This window comes from Triturus cristatus, chromosome 4_1, assembly GCF_964204655.1.
Source record: "Triturus cristatus chromosome 4_1, aTriCri1.1, whole genome shotgun sequence".
Classification (NCBI taxonomy): Eukaryota; Metazoa; Chordata; class Amphibia; order Caudata; family Salamandridae; genus Triturus; species Triturus cristatus.
Genome location: NC_140585.1, coordinates 674999716 through 675018354, shown reverse-complemented (window position 1 = coordinate 675018354; position 18639 = coordinate 674999716). Strand labels below are relative to the sequence as shown.

Below are 18639 nucleotides of genomic sequence, written 5' to 3'. Positions count from 1 at the left end.
GTTTCTTTGATCCCACTCCTTTGTAAACATGTTTTGATTACTCCCACTCCTTTCTAAGGGTAACACCTAAACCTTTGGTAGTTGCATCTGTTCATATTATATTCCCATATGCTGGACAATAGTTCTGCAATCTTTGTGCTCCTTCCATCTCTTTCTCTAACCTCAAACACTCCCATTCACATTCATCATCCCCACAAATTCCACCTTATCTTTAACAGTCTCATCCAAGCAGTTTTATCAGAGAACCTAGGTAAAAATATACTTTTAAACTTCGCTAATCCCAAAAGATGCAAGTTCATCCTTATTTTCAGATGGCTGCATTTGATCAATATGTTTAATAAGTTTCTTTTTATGTTTTAAACAAAGTATGACCCAAAAAGTCAAGTTCCTCTCTGTAAAATCTACATTTCTCCACTTTCAAAGTTAACTCTTTCTTATTCAGCCTACTCAAAATAGCTCACACCCTTACATCATGTTCTTCAATATAACTGCAACGCACTAAGATGTCATCCTGACATACTTTAAAACCTTTTAATTCTCCTAGGATATTGTTCATCACCCTCTAGAAAAATTTGGGGGGCTAAGATTAGTCTAAATGGCATCCTTTTGAATCTAAATGTCTGTTTTGGTGTGGCAAATGATGCGCAAGCCATTGAACTTTGATGCAATCTAATCTGATGGTACGCCAGCGATAGATCAAGGGTAGAAAACCAATTTTCATCACTCAACATACCTAACAATTTGTTAAAACCAAGGATGGAAAATCTGTCAACCGCCACAAATATGTTTAACCCTTTTAAATCTGCACACAATCTCACATCCCTATTCTGTTTGAGTGCAGAGACACCAGGAGTCAGCCATTTTGATCCTTCCACCCTCGCAACTTTTGATGATTCTAGTATCGTCAACTCTTCTGATGCTGCATTCCTCACTTCTATTGGTATATTCCTCTCTGTACTTACGAATAGAAATGCACCTTCTTTCAGTTTAATCTTATGTGTGTAATCTTTTAAACAGTCCCACTGAAAACCTTTGGAAATTCTTTAGAGCATCACCTTTTAGCATGACATAATTTTTACCTGTTGCAAATCTTCATTTATATTCCAATTCACCCATGAATTTTATGAGTTCACCTCCATAACCAGTTGGTTGTATATCCAGTTTAAAACATTTGCCCATTTTCATATTCCGTTTCTGAACAAATCTTACAAAATGATAGTTAATTTTGCTCTTGAATTTAAACTAAATATTAACCTTCTTCACTGCAACAATCACTTCATCATAGAGTCGTTGATAATTTCTTCCTGTTATTTGTATAATTATCTCAGTACAATCAGCTTCCACATTTTCAATGTTGTTTATCTTCCCTTTGTTGCCCTTATTTCAACAATACTTGCTTTGCTTCCACATATTTTGCATGTGCCTTTCCGCCCTGAGCACATTTTGTTGTTAGCTATATGACTAAGCATACCACACCTTTAACATCTTCCCACAAATTGCTTGACACTAGCATGACATTAAATCACTGCTGACATGTGCTTTTGTACACGCTCTTTCTCCTATGGTCTACCACACTCATACTATCTTTGTACCTTTTTTTCTTAACTCCATCCACACATGCTAATCTATGACCCACTGTCTTCACCAATGCAATACATTCTGTCAAAGAAGGATCATCAAATAACCATAATTCTTCTCTGGCTTTATCATAATTACACTCTAATATAATATGCTCATCAACACTAGAACCAAACTTATCCAACAAGGCTAATCTCCTTAGATCTGTTATGCAGTCCTCCACAGATTCACCTTTCACCAAAATTAAATCTTTCTTAAATTGTGGTTACTTTAGATAAGTGATAGTTGCCTAATTTTTTCATGCACAACTCATATTCCTTCAAAGCATTATCTTTTTCACTTGAACATTCAACTTAAGTGATCAAAGACCTCTTGATCCTCTGGGCCAAGACACTTCTCCCATGTTATACTAGGACCACTAGAAGATGTAGAACAAATGGTGGAGTCATTACATTCTGCATGGTAATAAAGTATGTGAATACATTTCCTGAATGGAATGTTATAATCATTTGAGAAACTAATGCATCATAGAATAATGTAATGATGTTCTAGACCCGATGTAAAATTTGACACCAGCATTGGACACTATACTAGTACATTCTACTGGCATTCAGCTCAATGCCTGAGTCCATGTAACAAAATTAATAAATAACAAACGAAAATACCAAAGTTCACATGACTTTAGAACCTATTATCTTTCAAGGTAATCAAATAGGACAAGAGCCATATGCAACGTACTACATACCTATATATGAATGTACTGGACAAAGTCCAAGTTATTGATTGCGGTGAACTTTGCAACAGTCTTTGACAGATGCCGGGCACACAGTATTCACTTTAAATACAACTTTTATCAAAACTTGCAGTGTTAATGTCCAACAATGATGTTGCCTGAACCACTCTAAATGTCCAGAATACACTGGTGGGCAATCCTCATTGGATTATACCTTGAAATGGAGTATTGGTGATGAAATTCACACTACACTGTACACCGAAGTAATCCACTGGTAGCCAATCCTCAGCTATGTTATAATTAAGGCTCCAAGATTTCTGTTTCTACTGATTTTTACAGATAAATAGACACAAGAAACAATTTGTTTCCTGTCTGCATTTACTTTTTAAAATCAGAAAAATACAGAATATTAGGCTTCTTTTTTAAGTGACTCTCCAAGGTCTCTTAGATAAATTCCAGGCCAACAGCCGAGTAGATACATAGCATGGGAAGTAAAAAAAAAAAAAAAAAAATTTAAAAAAAAAAGGAGGATGCGATATCCTTAAATGAATGCATACGTCAACATATATTTAAAGTATAATGCTAATATTTACCTGTGGGTGTATTGTTTTTTTATACTGCTTAATTAGCTCAAACACAAAAGGCATCCAAGTATGAGTGTGTGTTTATCAGTTAAATACATGTGGAAATATACAATTCTAGGTATCATTTATTCAGAAAGCAAAAAATAAAAATGTATAAATACCAACAGGATAGCTAAAAAATAAATATGGATAAATACAAACAAACATGTAAAAAAATAAATATATATAACACTGGGAACTCTAGTTATAATCTGTTTTAAGATGTTCATTAAGCAACCTTAAACAGTGTTTTAGTCCATTACAGTGTGAAGCCGAAAGTAGATCCACTTGTTTGCCGGCATCCCCCCATTTAACCACCACTGGAAAACCATGTTGTCAAAATCACTCACAGCAGATTCAAGTCTCCAATCGGGCTTGCTGTGAAAGTGAGAAGCGAGGGCTTCTTCTGTGATGTGTTCTTACCAATGGCTCTTTGTACATTAGCCAACAACAATGACCCCATGAGACATCCCACATGAATAATGGGTAATTATATGAACATTTAAACTTGTCATAAATAAGGCATGCCCATTGAAAAAGGGGGAACAAATGCCACACGCTTATTCAAATGCCTCCAGCTTACGACATGTTTTAGAAGAGAGAACACAAACAATTAGACCGTATGACGGTATCTGAACGAGACACTGATATAATAACTAAATAATTAAGTTAAAACCCATGCATCCTAAAAAGCCACTATAAAACTTGCACAACATATTCAACTTGTACTTCAATTCATGTATTTACAAATTGGAGTTCTCCATAGGGTACCTTCAGCAATATCCCGTAATGAAGTGACATTTACTCCAGGCTTATGCCCATTACGAACGTAAAAGTATGGTCTCACTGCAAGTTGGGATGTAAATAAAACAAATGTAATCCATTATAATACTACCACACAGGCATTTATGTGCTCCCAAGAGCAAGCTTCTCCACACTCCCTTAGGATCATCTGAAACCCTCAACATTCTAGGTTCTTCCCATACATCATAATGGAACAGCAAACTGCTATAACTAAGATATGAAGATACTACACAATGTCCATTCATATAATTCCAGAAACATTAAGTATATAAGTATAAACATTTGTTTTAGTCACCACATTAAATGTCGCCTGTAGCACTTAATTCGGTACTGTTTCGCTGTTCTTTGAGAGACAGAGTGAACAAGGGCGGGTGCTGTTACTGTAAAAATAGGTCAGTGGCTATTCACAAATGTTCAACTATCTTGAAAAATATACGCATTTTAAAATATCTTGACTGAGTAAGGGGAAACCAGATCTTTTGCAGAATTTGGCCACATGCTTGGGTCTTGCCTGGTCCTAATGGTTTTTCTGTTTAGAAAACTTGTGCATTTTTGATTTCATCAAGTGAATTATAAAGCAAACTAGATATTGCTCATCATTAATAAAAACAATGGTAATCAAGTTCGTACAAGCCATATTCCTAGATAATGTGCGTAATCAGCAAATGAATCTGCTAAAATTCATACAAATCTTCTTGATACACGCTTTCTTCTGAGGTAGTTAGTAATGGTTCTCAGTACTTTGCTTTTAACCAAATCTGCAAAGGTTTATGAATGTATTGGAAGATTTTCTTCAACCACTATTTCTTGGGTTTGCAGCCCCAGTTGAAATTGTACTCCCTTTACATCTGAAAGGAGGTACTGCTTAACAATGAGCAAAACAATGTAACCATGGTTTAACAGTTATGCAAGCCAACTCTACAACATATTGAATTATTTTCACTGTGCTTCTGTTCTCTCTTATTGGGTAATTTGTTTCCTACTCATTTAATTTCATAATCTTAAAGAATGTAATGCACGTTGGCAAACAAAGATTCTATGCATCAGTTCTACATTTTATTTCATTTCCATCTTTGTAACAAGTTACAGCAGTGGGCCTGTAAAAATATGCCTTAAACTATATGAGCATTGATAATCAGTGCAATAGTATAGCTAGATTAAAACTTTGTATTTGAAAATTATTCTGCACATCTTTCAAATCTTCATTTATTTATTTTTTAAATCCGAGGCAAAGATTTTCCACTGAAATGAGCCTTTTATATCGAGCAACATATGCCACATACAACATTATACAAGCATGCATACACATTTTTTCAATGTGTTATATGTTCCTTGTGGTGCATTGTGCATAATAAATGGTTGGGAAAGAATCAAGATGTTCATTCTATGAAGCATGAAAGATCAAGGGAGAGGGAAGGAACAAGTTAAGTAAAGGTCTGCCGGAAGAAGAGTCGTTTTCTTCGTTTTTATGGGTGCTATTATCAAGGCGTCCGTTACCATACCGGAGGTGCATTTCAGAAAATAACATCCTGCACTCTGAAGATCTGAGTTAATGCACCTTGAATGCATCATGGCAACAGAACTGATGCTTTTGATATCATGATATGGTAAAGTTAGATAGTTCTGTCTGGTGACATTATAACCCTTTGCAGGAACATCAGCAACTGTGATGGAACTTGCCTCTTCACCAGCCACCCAGGAGGAAATGTAAAAGGCTGAAATAGGTGGTTCCTGGCTTGAATTGGAAGATCGGGCTAGCAACCCCATTTTTCATGGAATTTGGACTATGTTTAGTAACATGAGTGACAGTTCTGAGTTTCAGGAGGTTAGTAAGCCTGGTCCTAATAAGAACATTGAGGAGTTATTTTCTCTGCTAGGTGGTAAACAACATGGTGATATTACAGGCCAATTTCAGAAGTCAATTGCATTGCGTAAAACGACTGGTTCATTTGCTGTTAATGAAAAGCTTGTAAGAGAAAGTAATACCCAGGTTGGAGAAAGTGTGACAGTTCTATGGAGTCTTTACACTAAGTACCAGGTGCAAGGAATTGTTCAAGCACTTCATAGTCTAGTTAGCCGTATTCTAATCACAGACCTATTGAGGCATGGCCAGCCTGCCCTCATCATTCCAACACTGCAACTATAGACCAATATAACAGAGTATCAATGTCGTCTGAAAATGAGACTTACCCTTAAAGCTTCAATCACAAGATCCCTTGCTTCCAGTTCCCCTTCTAGGATACTTAGAAGAAACCGTAATTCAGACTGGGTTAGGCTGTCCACGTCAAACCCCTTTTTCTGAAAAATGAAGGACAAACAATGAAAACATGCCCTTAATCTGTAAAAATAATGCAGTTTAAATGCCAATTAAGGCAGCAGAATATTTCATCGCCTGAAGAATATGAATGGCATGGAAAAGTCAGGAGAAGTAAAAATGCACACTATGGCACGTGCAGAGCGGAATATATGTTTGAAGAAAATCAATCGTCAAAAAAGCTGGACTTCTTGCATTACATGGACAAAAAACAACTGGCTGTGGAAACAATGCAAAATAAGTACCACATGCTCACTCCTCCTACTGAGCCTACTTCATTTGTTGTGAGGATAACTATAGGAACACTATTTTTCAGGGGATAATGTACACAAAGCAACATGGCCCCCACTTGTGGTCCCCTCGTAAGGATTTTCACTTCGCGATCAAGGGGAAAAGTAGAAGCCGTGAACACAATGGCAAGCGTCTTGCCAGTATCTGTATGTCGATTTGAACTTCTGTCCAGGGATGCCTGTGATGTCCCCACTCTGAAACCAATATCTTCAAATTCCAGGTTATGTTCTAGTTTTTTTTATCCCATTCCTGATGTCGATTTGAAAGTGTATTATTCATTCCCAGCTACTGTAGGTGTAGGACTTGATCCCCTGTGCCCAAGATCAGATCCTCCGAGCATTTCAAAAGAACCGAAGCTCTTGTGAAATAATAATAAAGCTCTGTTCCAAAGACAACAAAAACATATTTAATATCAACTCCCAAAACATAGAGAAGCTTTCTTTGGCACACTGTGCACTGCCATAAGAAGTCAGGCACTAGTGGCAAAAAGGTTGCTGGCCAACCATTTCTTGGCATAATGCCTATAAGCTTTTGGAAAAGGCTATCATTAGGAATGCCTACCAGCATGTTAGGCAACGTCTGCAGAGTACAATCCTGTGGCGAGTTTATCATAATATTTATCAACCGCAGATTAAAAGCGTTGGACACAAGTATAAATATTTGAATCTATATTTTTAGACAAAACGTACATATATTAAAGAGCTTCAAATTTCGATTACAAATGTATCGAACTGTAAGCATATTGTGAAGGGCTAGTCAAATCAAACTTTTTTCTCCTGCAAAGCTTCCGAGAGCACCATAAGACCCTGAAAGTACTGTAGAACTACTGAAATACTGTAGTGTAGAACATAATTACATGAATAGAATATAACTGAATAGACCATTTGTAAGTGCACATTCACCGAATGGCATCTTCATCTTAATAAACCACGTAACTGGCACGCTTCACAAAACAGATTACACTCTCAAAATTAAATATATATATATATATTTTTTTTAAGTTATATGAAAAGGTTCCTGGTATGGGATTACCCAAAGATTAAACATGAGTTGATTCCATAACATCAGAGCTAGAACAGAGAATGATTTTCTTCCGCAACAGAACAGCCTAGAGCTTGGAACTAGTTATTGCAATGAAGACTGAGTGGAGGGGTCTACGGAACATCCACAGGACACTGCTAGAAGACAATTATGAAGATGCAGCTGGAGAGATGAGAGTTCTAGTTTCACAACCAGCTGGAGCTGCCAGGATAGCAACAGAACTAGAGACGAAACCATCTTATAAGGGTTGCCAGCCAAAATTATAGAATTTAGGCAAAGACCCTGAGGAACACAACTACATAGCTGGAAGTAGGAAACAACACATCTTATTCCTGACTAGACAGAAAGGAAGTTAGGCAGCCATGTTCCAGGCCTGCGATCTTAATGTCCTGTAGTCTGGTGAGTAATACGGGATGGGCGACTAAATCAAAGGATGTTGAGAAGTCAATACTAATAAGGGTAGCCTAACCACTGACATCGAAGATCATGTACAGCTTGGCTGTAAGGAGCGACTCTATGTGCGTCAGGTGAAACTTGCTTAGACAGGGTCAAGGAGAGAATAATATTCCACATAAGCATTGGCAAAACCAATCGATCGCACACGGACTGTGCCAATGCATGAAGCGCTGGCATATTCCAGCAAAACCCTTGAAAGGCAGACAGCAGAGATGGAAATAGTTGTAAAATAGTCTGTTACGCAGTTCAATGTGGAGGTGGAAAGACCATTAAATGAGTGATTATTACAGTGAGAAAGTACCACTTTTTGCAGGTTCACCCAATAACTTGTGGACGGACGGTGCTGGTTTTTAAATGCTACACACAAACATTGTTGTCCAGTGTATGTTCTCTAATCTATTCCTATTAAAAATAATTGGGCAACTCCTAAATGGCATATTTAACTTTCCAGTAAGGCTATAGTGTAAAGTGGAGGAGAACAAACCAATGGTGTGGAAAGTTAAATGTCATTTGTGGAGCCTGACTGTTGTAGCTTTCAAACCTACGGGCAAACCTGTCAAAATAACTCTTTTTAGAAATCTTAACGTTCAAGAATTTAGAATTGGCATACGACTACAGTGACTAGCCGCGAAAAGCTAATTCAGTGTGCAAGGATGCACCTGCTCCTATGTGAAAAATGAAAGTTCATATAACATAACTCTGATATATTTGGTTTGAGTTAAGCTACAGACATGTTTTAAACACTATTTTTATTGACTATTAAAAATAAAATTCACTGGTCAAGTTGAATGTTTAATAAATACATAGAGAAAGTAACTTCTAAAAATGTAGACTTTTTCTGGCTGAACCTCCAGCAACTGCGCCCTATCTGTACTTCCCCTTAATGAGGTGTAAAAACTGCTGTCAGAGCTGAAAAAAGGACTTAGGCCTTTTGGCAGGAAGACCTGGTTGTGAGGTATGTGCCTCCTCTCAACTCAGAAAGGGCAGTTGGGTGGGTTTCAGAAACGTCAATAACTTGAAAGGGACTAGGTGGAGACAAGCCCATTTGAAGTAAAGAATAAAAGGAGGCCTGGAGAAGAGAAACCTTTGTTCCAATAGATATCTGTTGCCAGCCTGATACAGCCCAGTGAGAGGGGGAGCTTGTCCTAGAACCAGTCGGGTGTAGTTGAGGAGACTGCTCATTTCCCTAAACATGCTGTAAGAAATTGGGCTACCGGTCCGGGGGTGGGGAAGGTGAAACTCTACTCAATAAGCAACCACAACCCTTGTCAGAGTGAGGCAAAAGCAAACCCCAAGTTAAGCTGTGCTCAACCCTCTGGTAGCTTTGAACAGTTCAATCATGCTTAATTTAGAGGCAATGTCTAAGGTATTTATGCAGCACTTTAAACAGCAATAAAGTGAAAGTACAACATGAATAAGTTCCCTCATCAATATAGAATAGCTTACATTTTAATAAAAGAAAAAATACAAAAATGACACAAATCCAACCAGGAGAAGCAGAGATATGCAAGTTTAAAGCTTTAAGTAAAATATAGTGCCATAAAGCACAAAACACCAGCTGTGGATAACTGGCCACTCTGGACTGGGACAAAGTCACAAGTTCAGGCCAAACACCATGGAGTGACTACAGGGACCCAGTTAGGGCCGCTGAACAAAAGTACCTTAAGTTCTTCTTGTGGAGCATTGTGTGGGCCGGCACAGAAGATGTGTCGGTGCGGCTGAGGCACTGCCTCATGCAGCCAAGGCCCTGGAGCTACGATGCAAGGTCCTTTGTTGTCGAGGATTCTGTCGATGAGGGCTTGGGATGCAAAGTCTGGTGTCAAGGATGTGTCCCGCAGTCGAGGTGATGAGTCGGTTCCAAAGAGCTGCGAGACTATGATGCAAGAACCTACGTAGTCGTAGAGGCTGTCAACAAGAGATTTGCGATGCGCGGGCATGCAACGGGAAAGCTTTGCACAGGCAGTGGTTCTGATGTGGGCTGCGCGGTTGATGCAGAGTCCTTGCGTCAGGAGTACCCCAGCAACAGGGGCGATGTGTTGATTCTGCTCGGGGTTGCGCCATGATGCAGAGAAAATGCGTTGGTTCTGCTGGATCAACAAAAGGGCTGGCAGAGCACCATCAGGCCTTCTTTTAAGGGTCCATGACTTGGGTGACACCATTAGGCAGGGTAGGACTCACAGATAGCAGAATCCAGGTGCTAGGTTCAAGGTTCTAGGAGCCTTCTGTCCCCAAGGCTCTAATCAAGAGCCAGCCAACTAGCCCTTGAGTTCAGCAGATGCAGGTCCAATTTTTCTCACCAAGGCAAGAGGCAGCAGGTAAGCACAGAAGGGCAGCAGTTCTTTCAGAGTGGCATTCCATTAAGCAGCACAGCAGCCCTTCTTCCTGGCAGAGAATCAACAGGTCTTCAAGTGTACTGAAGACTTGGTGTTGGGGGGTCCAATATCTACACCTGGACCTTCCTTTGCTGTGGGGAAAGCTTCTAAAGTTTTTCCTTTGAAGTCCCTAGGCATCCTGCCTTAGCTGTCCTGGCTACAGACAAACTACAAGGGGTATGGAGCCCTATGTGTGGAGGCAGGGCACAGTCTATTTAAGTACAAGTAGGGCTCTTCCCCGCTCTCCCCTCCCATCCAGTCAGCGATGGCCCATCCAGGCACACCCAAGCTATCTATTGTGTGTGGTTGTTTAGGAGGAATACACAAAGCTCAACTGTCAACTACACCCAGTATTGTGACCCACAGACAGGCTGCCGACACTAAATGGCTAAGACATGAGAATGCCAACTTTTCTAAAAGTGGCATTTTCAGAACTGTAACAAACAATCTGACTTCACCTTATGATAGGATTTTTCATTACAATTCCAAAGACACCAAACATGAACTGGTTACACATTCCCATTTTGGAATGATCACTTATTAAAGGTATTAAGGTAACTCCAATTTTAGCCTATGGGGGAGGTAGGCCTTGCAGTAGTGAAAAACAAATTTAAGAGCTTTTCACTACCAGGATATGTTTAAATAAAAAGTACATGCCCGTTTTAGATACATACACCCGTCCCTCTGGGCTGTCCAGGGCCTACCCTAGGGGTGACTTGCATGCATTGAAAAGGAAGGTTTGGGCCTGGCCAAAGGTTAATTTTGGCAGGTCGACATGGCACTTAAAATACTGCACACACAGGCTGTAATGTCAAACCTGAGACATGTTTAAAGTGCTACTTAAGTGGGTGGCACAATCAGTGCTGCAGGCCCATAAGTAGCATTTAATTTACAGGCCCTAGGCACAAGTAGTGCCACTTTACTAGGGAGTTACAAGTAAATTAAGTATGCCAGTTAGGTATAAGCCAATTCCACCATGTTTTAGGGAGAGAGCTCAAGCACGTTAGCACTGGTTAGCAATGGTAAAGCGTGCAGAGTCCGAAAGCCACTAAAAATGAAGTCAGCAAAACAGGAGAGTTGAAGGCAAAACGTTAGGAGGAAACTGTGCCAAGGATGCCAGGTTTAACACACGCCTCTTGCTGAGACACCAGAAATCCACAAGGGCATAAAGGTGCTGCCATTTTGGATCTCCCTCAGTACTACACACTGTGGGATAGTTGGCAGTAAGGCAAACATGGTGTCCTGCAAAAGTGGGAAGGGTTGCCCCAGGCAGGGTTTTTCTCATTTGTTTGGGAGTGTTAATGACCACCCCTACACTCACTGGGCAGTAATTCTTATAAAAGTGACCTATAACTCAGAGCTTCTTGGAACACATATAGACATGCAGAAGAACAGAAGAGGCCTGGACCTGTTGTTTGTGACTTGTACGGAGACATGTTCCCACTTGTACCTAGCACTGAGAACTGGATTCAAGGGGATTCAAGAGGTTGATTAGATGACCTCCTGTGTGGCTACAGTGACGAAACAAGTTGTCTCACGATTGGACACTGCTGGTGGCCTCTGCTGGAGTGAGTCATTGCCCCTAAATTTCGTCCCTGAGGGCCTGGAGCCTTAGAAGTGGCCAGGAAGTGCTGCACTACAACGTCTGAAAAATTGGGGCTTAGAAAGAATTCCAAGGACTCTGGAGCATCAGCAGGACCTTGTGGCAAAGGTGTCCAACTTCATCAGATACAACTTCTAGGCTTGCTCGGATAGTGGAGCTAAAAATCATTAAAATCAGAAAGTTTAACTCTTGACTGGACGAAGGTACAAAAAGAATTTGCACAATGAGAGGACTTCGACAGCCATGAAGTTTGAATTTTTCTCAGCCTGGCGGTTCCCCCATGAAAAACAATGGTGTCAGCAGGACCTCGCCCATCAGCTATCTTGCTTCGAGAGGACTATGCCAGATACATCTTGCAACTTTGCATGCTGGAAGATTTAAACTTCCATTACATAGACTAAGGGCCTGATTTAAATCTCGACGGACGGGTTACTTCATCACAACAGTGACGGATATCCCGTTCAACAAAATAGATTTCCCAATATATCCAATAGGATTTATATTTCGGCGGACGGGATGTCAGTCACCGCTGTGACGAGTAACCCACCCATCGAGATCTAATTCAGGCCCTTAGTCAGAAGGTAAAATCATTGACTGGGACAACTTACTTTGGCTATCCAACCTCTGCTTTATTGTGGTCAACTGATTGGTGCCTTACCTATCTTGGCGCTTTGTGGTCGAAAACTTAAAAAAAAATGTGTATCTCTGGTTCCCCTTACTGGATTTTAGTTGTTTTGGTATTTCTAATTAAATATTCCTCTTTTTGGAAACTGGGTGGGTAATATTTTTATGCTTTGTTTTGGCTTTTCAATTGGTTTTGATCCTATGAAATACTTTACATACTTTTCCTTAAGTTCAAGTTCATAGCTACAAGGGGAGGGGCCAGGTTTATTTACTGAACTTGTGGGTTGGACCGGTCAAGATTTTAGACTTATCTATTTGGGAAGGACTCACATCCTCTCCAACTAAAAATCTATTTTCTTACAAATACCCCACTGGACTGAGCCAATTTATCATTGACAAAGTCAAGCCAGTGGCTGAAAGAGGCACGTTGAAGAAACTCAGTAGTTAAAAGGGATGGAACCAAAGGCCATCCAGTCTGTAAACATTATTATACAATATTATACATAATATATAGTGGCACTGTCAAAACCCAGACCTTGAAAAACAGAACCAAATCCAAAATCCCAAAAGTCACTGCTGGCTATATTTGGTCAGCATTCCATCATGAAACTAGTGTACTCAGATGTATCCTCCCCTTTCTCTCTGCAGAGAGGCACTCAGTAGTAGTTGGAACTACATAAAATCTGCCTTTATTCTAGGTCAGCCTGCCGAGAACAACAGATTCCATACCTCCCGGAGGTCCAGAGTGGCACATCCAGGCTATTTGGTAAATGGAAGCCAAGAGAATCCTAAATTCTATGTCTCTTAAGTCACTGCAGCGGCTCAAAGAAAAACACACAAATTAGTTTCAGGCGCAAATGCACCCACATTAAGGCCTCTTAGTAGGTCTGCACAAAAAATACAGCACCACATCTTTGGATGCTCTCTACCTTACTTGAACCAGCTGTAGATCCAAAGACAGCAGCAGCACAAAATGAGGACTCGGTTCCACAATTCAAGGACCCCGGCTGTTGATTGTGCTACTTATCACAACCCAAAACACTGCTAAGCATCTAGCTTGCCCAAAAAAACCTATAACACATAGTTTCTCAATTCAATGTGCATCAGTCAGGAAGTAGTTTAGGGAGATTTAGTCTGCAGAGCCATGATATACAACTCCTTCATTAATTTACTAATTTAAGCCTTTCAGAAACGTTTTAAAAGATCACAGAAGGATTCAATTTTGACGTCAAATTGCAATTTTCGTGTCCTATTTCCTAACACTGCCAGATTCTGCCTGGTCTACAATTAGCCTTTTGCTCTCTGCTTCTATAACAAATCAGATGTGCATGCGCTAGGGCTTCATTGCGTTTGCAGATCATCACACAAGTATTAAATACCGTGTCTTACACAAAGTAATACATTATATATCAGCCACTGCTTGTGGAAAAGATTTAATATATAGGATTTCCAGTAACTGAGTAAGTAACAGCAGTAAATATTCATAATCTTAGGCTGGCTTGGGGGGCAAATATGTCTATGTTCCTTGAGTTTTAAAAACCCAATTTAATAAACCCTTTACGCCGAATGCCCACATTTCACAAATGCAAGCTAGAAATATAGTTCTAAATCACTGCCCGTCATATTTATTTATTTTTGGAGTTTTATGTAGCCCTGGCTAGACCCAGAGGTATCGGAGCACTTTACATAGGTTGAGAATGTGCAACACAGTTTACATAAAAGTAGATACACACCTCAATGTCCAACATTAGAGGGGTTAAGCGGAGCAAGGGATAAACACAGGCAAATGCCGCAAGGAGCAGAGGGGGATCGGGAACCAGGCAAAATGGCGGTGGAAGTAAGTTCAAGTCCAGCAGACCTCTTCAAGCAGGGCACGCCTGGGACCAGTCCATCACTACTGGATCAGAAGCAAAGGCAGACCAAAATGGATTAGGTGTACAAAAAAAAGCACAGGAGGGTTTGTGGAGGAGGCACAGCACCGCAGCGGGATGGTTTTGCTCGCCGAGCCGAAGAACAGACAGACCACAGAGAAGCCGTCAAGAAAGGTAAAGATGGCCGTCATCTTCATCGACAGGAAGCAACAGGATACACAGGGGGTGGAAGGGGAAAAACAGCATGCTAATGGAGGTCCACAAACAAATCTAAGAGAACAAGTTCTAATAGTGACAGTGGCTTGGGCACTATATTTCACATAATTTCTTTCACGCTCTTTAGGCAACATCAGCTTCACTTCTGGACCACAAACCTGGCTGGTCATTGGCCTCCCGCACACCACTTAAGCTTAAGCAGCACCATGTAAGAGAGTATACAGGATGGAGGCAGCCTTAAGCAGCACACTAGGCAATGTCATCTAGATTTCTGCTGATGATAAATCCATGCAAAAATTTGCCGGATTAATTATATTTCCATTAACCAAGACATATGCACTTTAAGATTTTGCAGGTTTATTTCTCTTTTCTTTTTTAGAACGTTGCAAACTTGCTCAAATTGGCAAAGTTAAAAAAAAAATCTCAAAGTAGTGAATATCAAACTTCACAGATAGCAAAAACATTGTTGATTTTACTATTTTTACATTTGGTTTGTCTCCAAACTGCAGTAACTCTTTCCGAACTGCGATACAATTATCAAAGAACAACTTTTGCATGTGACCAACAAGACTGAAATATTCATCCCAAAGCAGGCCATGATTTAGCAGTTTGTTTATAAAGCCAATCTCCGTGTCTCAATGTACGCAGGTTGGAATGTTGTAGTTATATTCATTAGACATGTGTCCATTCTATTCAGTTTTTGAGTGTTCATTATTGCAGCCTGGTTAGGTCTGGCCCAGAGACAACTTTATATGTCTTGCCAGCCTCATGCAAGCAAAATTCATTCATTCTCATTCTCTCTCCCACTCTCTCCCATTCTCTCTCTCCCATTCTCTCTCTCCCATTCTCTCTCTCCCATTCTCTCTCTCCCATTCTCTCTCTCCCATTCTCTCTCTCTGTCTCTCCCATTCTCTCCCTCTCCCATTCTCTCCCTCTCCCATTCTCTCTCTCCCATTCTCTCTCTCTCCCTCCCATTCTCTCGCTCTCCCTCCCATTCTCTCTCTCTCTCTCTCTCTCATTCTCGCTCTCTCTCTAATTCTCTCTCTCCCATTCTCTCTCTCTCTCTCTCATTCCCATTCTCTCTCTCCCATTCTCTCTCTCTCCCATTCTCTCTCTCTCTCTCTCTCTCTCTCTTCCTCTCCCATTTTCTCTCTCTCTGCCTCCCATTTTCTCCCTCTCTCCCATTTTCTCTCTCTCTCCCTCCCATTTTCTCTCTCTCTCCCTCCCATTTTCTCTCTCTCTCCCTCCCATTTTCTCTCTCTCTCTCTCTCTCTGCTTCCACACAACACAGTCTAGAGACAAAGAGTCAGCTCCCTTCAGCCAATGGCTCTCTTTCACTGTGAGGGACAGCATCTTCTTTTTTTAGTTTTATTAACTGTAAAGGGACAGCATTTTTTAGGTCTTGGCTAGACAGAGCATGTGCTGTCTCGATTCAAAGAAACATGTATACATTTTGTGGGCTTCAGCCAGACCATACTGTTCCCATTTGCTCACTCCATCGTCACTCTCATTCTTTCTCCCCACTTGCCAATGGGATGCATTTGTCATGACTCTTTTTAGCCCTCGCCAAGAGCATGCACCAATTACCCTATCCCTCCACTGCTTCTATTTTAGGATCTGTTTCAGGTGCTACTTTTTTCTTTGTTAAAGAGTACTTAACATGAGCGCTCATGTTTTCACTCGCTGCTCCAAGCTCCTATGTAAACATGACTGTAAATCTTGTTCTTAGCGTGTCACATTTGCTGTGCATTCAATGACCGAGGTCCAATGCCAGATGCTGCTTTACAAGGGTGACCGTTTACCTATTGTACACGATTGGTGTGTGTAAACACTCTGGTCCAGCATCAGTATGACATTCTTGTAAATTTGTGCGCCCGTGATTGACTTTCAAAACACATGGCTAAATCATACTTCTATCACTTCAATTTAAAGACTTTTTTGGGTGAGTGTTTACAAACTTAAGTGATACAAAGCCTTTGTTTAGACGGATTTTGTAAAAGTGATTCACCTGCATTCATAATTAAATGTAATGTTGCACTAGCAAATCAAAGTTAAAAACTTTCAACTTACTGGGATTATTTTTGATTCGCAGGTGCCACTTTACTCTTAATTCTGAGTGCATCTGATTTAATTGCAGAACATACACTTAAACGCTTTTAAATCGCATGATTTCTTTGTAAACACATACCTAAATAAGCTTTTTCCATTTCAGTGATAGAAGGGTTATTAAGTGTGTGTTTTGGGCGCAATTACAATTAAAAATATTTCACCAGCAAATCAGGGTACAAATAAACGCAATGATTTGGTTTCACATTTGTTATGTTATGTTATATTCCATTTATAGCACGCTCGGCTACTCAGGAGTATCCCGGCGCGAAACCTGAGGCAGACAGAGGAAATCAGACAAAGAGAAATGTTTTCAGCTTCCTTTTAAAGGCAGCGAGCTCCTGAGTGAGACGAAGATCAGGGGGGAGGGCATCCCAGGCCTTGCTAGCTCTGACCACCAGAGAACAACCTCCCATCCTCTGAAGTCTGAATCTGGGAACCAGGGACAAGCCCAGAGAAGCCGAGCGCAAGGCCTGTGCGGGGGCATAAAAAGAAAAACGTTTCTGGAGGCAAAGAGGACCCTGACCATGGAGGGCGCGGTGAGCCAGAACCAAAGCTTTGTATTTGATTCTGGCCGCTACTGGTAACCAATGAAGGGCTAACAGATGAGAGTAAACACTCAGCCTAGAGGAGAGACCCAGTAGCAGTCAGTTCTGGACTACCTGCAATTTCTTAATGAGGTATCCCGGAGAGCCAATATAGAGGGAGTTAGCGTAGTCCAGCCGGGAAAGTATCAGAGCGCAGGTGACTGACTCTGGCTGCCTGCGGAAGGAGAGGAAAGAACTTTCTCAGCGTTTTAATAAGTCCAAAGCAGCAGCCAGCCGTTTTCTTAACCTGGGTGGAAAACAGCAGATTCTCCTCAAACCAGACACCCAAGTTCTTGGTAGGCCGACCCTCAGACGAGGGGAGGGGAGGGGAAGCTCCTGAGGCCATTTCAGGTATGCATTCACATAAAGCCTCAATGAAATCCCTACAAGTGCGAGTTCATATTGACATTTCCCTGGATGTATTATTTTATCATACCTGTGTGCTTGATTTTGAATTGTCACATCCATCAAATTTAATGCTGACCATCGCATGGAAACAATACTGACCAAGTTATATTTACCAACATACATTCCCTTTATATACCATTTTTATTAATCCCTTTCACGTGATGGAACAAGAACTATATAGTAGAAATAAACATATGTAGTAGGAACCTATATATTGTTCCATGCATGCAGGGAGACCACAATAACAAAACCAATTGCTTACATTATGCCAAACTAATGAAAATAACATTGTTATTACATGATGCCATTTGTAAGAGGAGAACTGCTGTGTAGGCGTCGCCACTGTATGGCGATGCATGTCTGCTGCGCTCTTTTCAGTGGTACGGCCCCCTGAGGGGCGAGGGCACATTACACACTGCGCTGGTGACACTGCGGGGAGGGCAGGCCTCACCTGGCACAGAGTGTGCATGGCTGCATTGATGTGTCATTAGCATGGACAACGGCTATAGACATTAACATTGACAACGCCTATAGCACTTAGATTGCCAAGACCTATTGACTTTGCCAAAGCTTGTTCCGGATTACATGTTCTCATCCAACCAAAAGGTTGTGCATTTCAATGCTATGGCTAGTGGGCAAATGTTTTACTTTGTCAATGTGTTTTTTTTCCCTTTTATCTTTTTTATTTTGTAGCCGTCATTGTGTCTTTACACTGTTTTCATGTTACAATAATAAAAATGTTTTAGAGCGCTGTGCTTTTCACAAGCACTACTGCCTACTTGTTAACAGTAGTCCACTTATAAGGTCCCAAAGGCGAGACCTATTGGCTATGCCAATGCTTGTACTGCATATGCTTGCAATAAGAAATCAAAAAATATGTAGCCATCGCACGAGCTTGTCATGGTATACTGTTTGAATGCTGAACTTGAATAACTTAGTCCAGCCGGACTCTTCAATGACCGAAGTAATGATTCATCATTACTGTATAGGGTGCTTGACTGAGTTTACTGGC

At 40.6% G+C, this 18639-nt stretch overlaps 1 protein-coding gene across 2 annotated transcripts in view; it reads right to left on the bottom strand.

The window, feature by feature from the left end:
- CTTNBP2 (cortactin binding protein 2) overlaps positions 1-18639 on the bottom strand; it is a 636925-nt gene that overhangs the window by 574392 nt on the left and 43894 nt on the right. For both annotated transcript variants that reach the window (XM_085653125.1, XM_085653124.1), the window contains exon 2: positions 5929-6036. In XM_085653125.1, the coding sequence (XP_085509251.1) occupies positions 5929-6036 (108 nt within the window). The remainder of the gene's footprint in view (positions 1-5928; positions 6037-18639) is intronic.